The sequence below is a fragment of the Dipteris shenzhenensis genome, chromosome 8 (assembly GCF_047967505.1).
Source record: "Dipteris shenzhenensis isolate YYH24624 ecotype China chromosome 8, Dip_SZ_1.0, whole genome shotgun sequence".
Taxonomy (NCBI): domain Eukaryota; kingdom Viridiplantae; phylum Streptophyta; class Polypodiopsida; order Gleicheniales; family Dipteridaceae; genus Dipteris; species Dipteris shenzhenensis.
In genome coordinates, this window is record NC_141603.1 from 9,599,538 (window position 1) to 9,605,923 (window position 6,386).

General features: G+C 44.8%; 1 protein-coding gene across 2 annotated transcripts; it reads right to left on the reverse strand.

Moving 5' to 3' along the window:
• Window positions 1-2,494: 2,494 nt before the first annotated feature.
• LOC147899074 (uncharacterized) lies at window positions 2,495-5,913 on the reverse strand. 2 transcript variants are annotated; one of them, XM_087377997.1, is made up of 3 exons: window positions 3,024-5,913; window positions 2,720-2,800; window positions 2,565-2,597 (listed from the first exon to the last, which is right to left on the reverse strand). In XM_087377997.1, exon 1 carries the CDS (start codon window positions 5,627-5,629, stop codon window positions 3,395-3,397), a length of 2,235 nt encoding a protein of 744 aa, XP_087234123.1. In that variant the 5' UTR covers window positions 5,630-5,913; the 3' UTR covers window positions 2,565-2,597; window positions 2,720-2,800; window positions 3,024-3,394. The 2 variants fall into 2 exon arrangements, with proteins under 2 accessions (XP_087234124.1, XP_087234123.1); XM_087377998.1 differs by lacking the exon at window positions 2,720-2,800 and having other exon boundaries at window positions 2,495-2,597.
• Between the last annotated feature and the right edge of the window lie 473 nt (window positions 5,914-6,386).

Below are 6,386 nucleotides of genomic sequence, written 5' to 3' on the forward strand. Positions count from 1 at the left end.
TGGTCTAATCAAGTTAAATTGCCACCCATGGATGCAAAAGGAGTCTATGACTTGCATAATTTCTGATGCCAGCTATTGCAGTAAACTCACGTACTAGTTTCTCCACACTCAAACTCGTGTGATTTCGAGGGATATTTAAGAGTCCTGACTCTAGATGGAAGCTAACAGACAGCAGAGTTTGTTGGAAGGCCTTTGAAAAAATATCCTCTCTCCGCACAAGGCTGTGTGGACTAATGCTGGAGAAGCAATAATTGGGAAGCGGGATGGAAAATGCAAGCATTCTGCAGGTCGCAAGAACATATTTCAACTCTTTTTGTGCTTGTCTAATGCCATAAAAATTTGGAAGGTGGTTCAAATTTACTTAGGGAAACCAATCAATACGAAGCCAATCTTGTCAGGAGAGCCAGCAAGAGTCACTGAGAATGTTTGGATTCAAGTTAGAGCTCCTGCCCTTTGGTTTATATGAATTTTCAAAATCAATTTACAGTTCAATCAAATGTATATCAATGCTGAATTTGCTTTTATGAAATGGTTTAACAGGGACAGAGCAGATTGGATCAAGAAGTGTTAAATTTCAATGAAGCACATGTTCAACTTTAAAAAGAGATTGAAGCACATGAGCTAGAGTATCAAAACATCTATGCCAATATGGGCCAGAACAAGAAGATCCAGCTATGCTGTATCTGAGGAAAAGAAGAACCGGTCTGAAGCTTTAAATGTTATTGCTGTTTTTATTACTCTTGATGGGACTGTTGTCTGCTGGGACCAATGAGCATCTTTTGTGGCTATATAAATCACTACCCATCGATGCTAGGTATGCCTCATAAAACGCTGATTTTGACACGAACATCATTGTAACTTGAGAGTCACTAGAGAAGGATTTAAATTAGTTTCCCATAAAATTATGCAGTGGACCATATTCCGGAAGCTGCATTGAAATGCTTGGGGCACTCAAGTTTGTCATACGTTGCCCACAGGACTGTATCAAAACCTATCCGTAACACTGCAAAGTACCTTCCCACGAAGTTTGTTCTCTTCAGTGGACACCCTCAGAGAATTAGACGATCTGTATTACTGTGAGCTAACCAGAATCTTAGTTGTGTTTGTACAGTTTTTCCATGTATCTATACCCATTGATTATCTTATTCTTAAGCTAAGTAGAGCCAATCATTGTGGTATCATAATTGGAAGGATTGCCTTTGTCTGCAACTACTCCCAAGCCAACATGTACATGTCCGTAGTCTTCTAGACGCCTTGGATACTGACCTGGCTTGTATTTATAAGCTCCAACTATTTATAAGGCCCCTGCTTTTACTTTACATAGGTAATGGCACTGCCTAGTGTATTGGTGAAGCATGTGCTCTCCTGTGTTCCTCCACATCAACTCCCCCAAGGCATGCTCTTCTATGTTCGTGCTATTGTGCTAAGGGTTCAAGTCCTTCCCATAATTGGTTTTGAATTCATCATCTCAGATGTGAGAATGGCACGTGGCAAGGGACAGGTCATGCCCCCAGAGGATCCTTGTCCAAAGGAGGTCATAAGGTCAACAGAGACCACAAGTTCAGAAGACAATACCTGTTCTCTTGGAGTGCACCAACGTTCTATGCTGCCCTATAGCCAGCTCATAATGCTGCCCACATGGCAACCAATCATGTGACAGCCCTCGCAAACCTTCTATCTACTGTTGCTTTCCATGTAGACTGCCCATGTGGGACCTTTCTAGTGTGCCCCATGGCAGGTGCTTCTACACCCGTAGTTTCACAGGTGTCAAGCACCTGAGTCTCCTCATATGGGTGGCTCACACTGACAATGTCACAATGACCCTTATACTCTGACAAATTTAATATTCATCTTTGAAGACAGTTTATAAAGACCCAAATGACAGATTGCCAATTAGAAGAGAACGAATTTTTACTAGATTGATAGACGCAGACATATCCATCCACATACGTACATACATACAGGCACAAGTATACATAGCATGCACACATGGATGTATGTATTTATTGTATATATGTATGCATGCACCCCAAGAATGCAGAAGCAACGGGTGCAAATCTCTTAAAATTAGTGATTCTCCAAAAAAATAGGCTCTCAGACACAATTCCATAATCCAACAATTTTAAAAGGTACAGATACCAGCCATGCCCCAGAGAGGAGAAGAATGTGACAATGTCCACAATTCCACATCAGAAGTTTTTTCACACTTCCGTTTAATGCAGCATAGAAATCAGGGTAACACAGCAAGGGCTCTTAACAATAACCAGAACTCCCAACTCACTGGCCTCCCAGCAGCATTGCAAACTGATAACTCACTCTGGAGAATTTAAGGACACTGTCCTAAGCTATGACCAAAAGATTACAGAATTTACAAAAACCAAGAACTGTTGGGACATAGCACAGTAAACGTTGTATTAGGCCCCAAAATAAAGGTGCATATAAAATGAAGAGAGTCAGATAACCACGTCCTGCAAGACGTGTGACACCAACCTGGTTCAAATAAGAACATACCTCTTGGTAGAAAGAAAAATGTAAACCCCCTTCTAAAAAAGTTCAGCTTAACCTGAGGCATTAAGCCTACAAGGAGCACCTGAACCCTGAAAGAGAGACGATAAAGTATTCGAAAGTGATCCAATCAAAAAAGTATGTAGAGTAAACAGGGTATTAAACTTAAATAAGGGCCAGCAACTACATTGATATTATCAAATAGTATGATTACCCTTATATTATCAAATAGTATGATCTCCCTTGCAACCACATTGTGAAGAAAACAAAAGCCCCCCCTCGCAAAAAACTTACCCTGAAACATGAGTAGAAACATAAGGAGGGTTTCTTTGCCAAAAAAAACAAGAAAGGAACGTATTTCCCATCATTTAGAGAATGAGAGTTTAAAACATGAGCCCTTACGTCTATGAACTTGCACATAATGCCTAAGTCAAAATTCGAGCAATACAAGCTCTATTCAAGATATGTGCACAAGAAAATAAAGAGTCATGCCTGAAGCTACAGGTTATATAGGATACCTTAAAGCTAACCTTCAAGGACATATTAGCACACCAAAAGTTAGCCACGAGCTGGCAATGCCCTATTAGAAGCTACCATTTAAAGCTCTTTGACAAAGGCCACATCTAAGCCGGGACTATGAACCCATCGATACCGCCAATTTGTTCCATAGGACTTTCTCAAAAAGAAAATCTGACACCATTTCGTGACAGATTCAAAATTTGACTAAAGTTACAACGGCATCTCTACTGAAGGCTGAATGTGAAAGAGCTTCCCTCTGTGAATCCAGTCTGTACAGCAATACCTCATCAGTAGTACCGGGACATACACAAGACCTGTCAGCTGTCCCAAGTCTTCAGCTTCCAAAAACGTTTTGATAGCAGCTTTGGACCTATGTCACCTGGCTTCCAGTGATCAGGTCCATTGGAATTGAGGCAGGATCAAGCTCCCAGCACCCGTCTTGAATCCCTGGTGCTTGTTCTGCAGCGAGATGGTGAGCAGGGACCTGATGTGAAAACCTCCGCAACTCATTGGGGGAGATCCACTGCTCACACTGACCTCCAATCTGCCTCGAGAATAATGCCTTGAACCCTTCAATCTTAACAAGGATAGAAGTTTGTATACCCAAATCATCTGTAAAATCTGTAAGCACCTCTACCATTTCATACCCTTGCTTTGCATCTTTTGTCTTCAAGGTATTCCAGCTTTTATATAAAGCCCAGACTTCACCCTTCCTAGGATAAATTTTGAATCCTCCTCTCTGCACCTTTTCAAACTTCATCAAGTGTGAAAATGTGTTGATATATTCAGTAGTCACAGTCTCTCCCAATTTGTATTCCCCACATGTGTATGAGAAACCAGACTCCAGCCAGGCTACTGTCTCATCTGAGGGACAACGTGCCTCGAGCCAAGATATCTGTATTTTGAACGGTTGTCTGGAGATAACTTTGCTGATTCGAGCATAATACCGGGGCATTCCATCATCATCATCATAAGCAGCCCATATCTGCCCAACCAAGAAATGATGCTCAGTACGATCCTTGTCGAAATCAAAGAAATCTGCATCCGGCACATTCATAGCATCGGCAGCTACAGGCTCAGAATCCAAGTCCATTCCGCATGTGGTTGCGTCTGCCCCTAAGTATGGCTGTAAGATCTCCACCTTCTCTGTGTTGGAGGGGACGTTTGACTCGCCACCATGTCTCTCTTCAAATACATGTTCAATGGGTACATCTACTCTGGTCTTCTTTGCCGCGGACATTTCATCCTGTACTTCAACAGGTTCGGCTTTAGTAGGTGTATTCTTTTTGTCCCTTGGAGATTTACGAGTCGCTGATTTAGCAATTGAGGGAGCAGGTGATGCCGTCTTATCTGCATCCCTATTTTCTGGTACAAATCTGTTCTCTTTCCCTTCATTCCCAATGCTTGAAGCATGGACCTTGACTGGGCTGGCCTTTCCTGAAGGTGCTCGCTGGCCGGAGGAATTCCACTGTTCTGACACCGCAGATTGCTCGGGCCACACAAATGCTGTATTAGCTGCTGTAAACTGACGTTCAGATCGAGCTGCTTTGTCTGATGACAACTTCTGCTCGATTACTACTTTTGATTTAGCTATAAGCCGGTCAAGGACTTCTTTGGCTTGTGCTGCAGCCTTCGCTTTGTTCTGATCCGTCTCCCACTTTTTCCGGACCTTTTGCTTCTGCTCTTTTTTGCTCACATCTTTCGGTGCTTGAACTTCTGCCTTCTCCTTCTTTTCCCTTCCGTTCATCTGCGGGGGCACCCCATTACCTGCAGAGACATTACCAAAAGGTGACCACTGCGAATTACTGTTGGCAAATGTGCTCGACTTGCTACCATTAGCTAACCCGTTCTTAGCAGGATGCTGGATCCCTCCGGTATCCACGCAGAAGCCCTGTTGCTCTTGCGGAGGCCACAATGTTGTTCCACCGATGAAAGGAACCTGTCTCGCCAAAAACGGTTTATAGCATATCACACAGCACAGATTCTTGTTCTCATACATCCTCTGATATTCAAACTGTACTTTGCACAATGGGCAGGCGGTCCAGAAAGTATTCACGACTGACGGAGGCGGAGGAGGACGAGGGGGAGGAGGGGCGGGTTGAGGCTGATGCTTGTTAGTCGGAGTAGAACGGGTTACGTTATGATGACCATTTGAAGCTGGCACATTTTGCTTGTGCAGAGATACCTTCGTGCGCTGAGAGGGCTGAGGATTTCGTCTCATATCATGGACTGCCTTCTTAGTCTTGTCGGAGAGCACTCCCCAAGCTTCAGAGATGTGCTTAAAAGCAGCTTCAGCACCAACGGACTTGTTCTTATCTGGATGCAAAAGAAGAGCGAGCTTTCTGTACTGCTTTCTGATGGTACCTTCATCGGCAGTAGGATCAACCTGCAGGATCCCATACCAATTCGTTTCGCCGCCCTGCAGTTTCTCCTGAGCTGTAGCATGAACATCCAAGACGGAGATGAACTGCGGTAGCCCATCGAGTTCCGGAAACAGCTGACGTGCCTTCAAAGCGAACTTCTTCGCGCCAACCAAATCATGCTGGAGGAACTTGGCCTCGGCGATCACCTTCGATCGAGCCGCTTCGTCTTTGTTGCACTCCATTCGCCGCAAAACACGAGATTTCGAAAAAGCTACGAAAGCGGCAGGGGGTGTGGAATCATGTCATGGAGGGAAGGAGGGGGGAGGAGTACGGGAAGAAGAGGTGGGAGGCAGGAAACGGAAGGGGAACGAAGGAGGGGAAGGAGGAGACAATGCGAGGAGAAATGCAGGGGAAAGGGGGAGAAAAAAGGGGGGAGGAAAGGTGGGAAAGGTTCAGGATGAGGGGAGGAAGAGGTGAAGGGAGGGGGAAGTGAGGGTTTCCGCCATAGCCAGAGCTTGCCAAGCTTTTGAACTCCTCAAAAACACACAAAGTGTTCAAAAACGGCTACCCATGAAGACGATGACGGGAACCCGTTCCACCCCCTGCCCGTGTGAACACTCCCCCAGTTTTTTATTAAAAAAATTAACTAATTACCCTTTGTTTTTTTAACACCCTTCTAGATTCCTCCTTGCCTTAACCATGGTTCTTCCCTCTCCACCATCCCATCCTTGCCCTCGCCAACGCCTCATGGCCTGTCATCTGTCCATGCTTGGATTTCTCCAGACTCCGCCCACTCATGCCCCATTTCCCCACCCCTGTGTGCCGCCGGCTGCACATGGGCGAGCTACCTTGCCTATCCATTATACGTGGGTGTGCCACGTTCGCTCATTCGTCACGCCACACGAACACAATACACGTCACCATCCACACTAGCAGCAGCAGCTAGCTTCCCTACACATGATAACCCTATTCTTGACCATCAAAGATGGCTGAACAGAT

Coding starts and splice junctions, on each gene's coding strand:
- LOC147899074 (XM_087377998.1), bottom strand. CDS start 5,629: ATGGAGTGCAACAAAGACGAAGCGGCTCGATCGAAGGTGATCGCCGAG.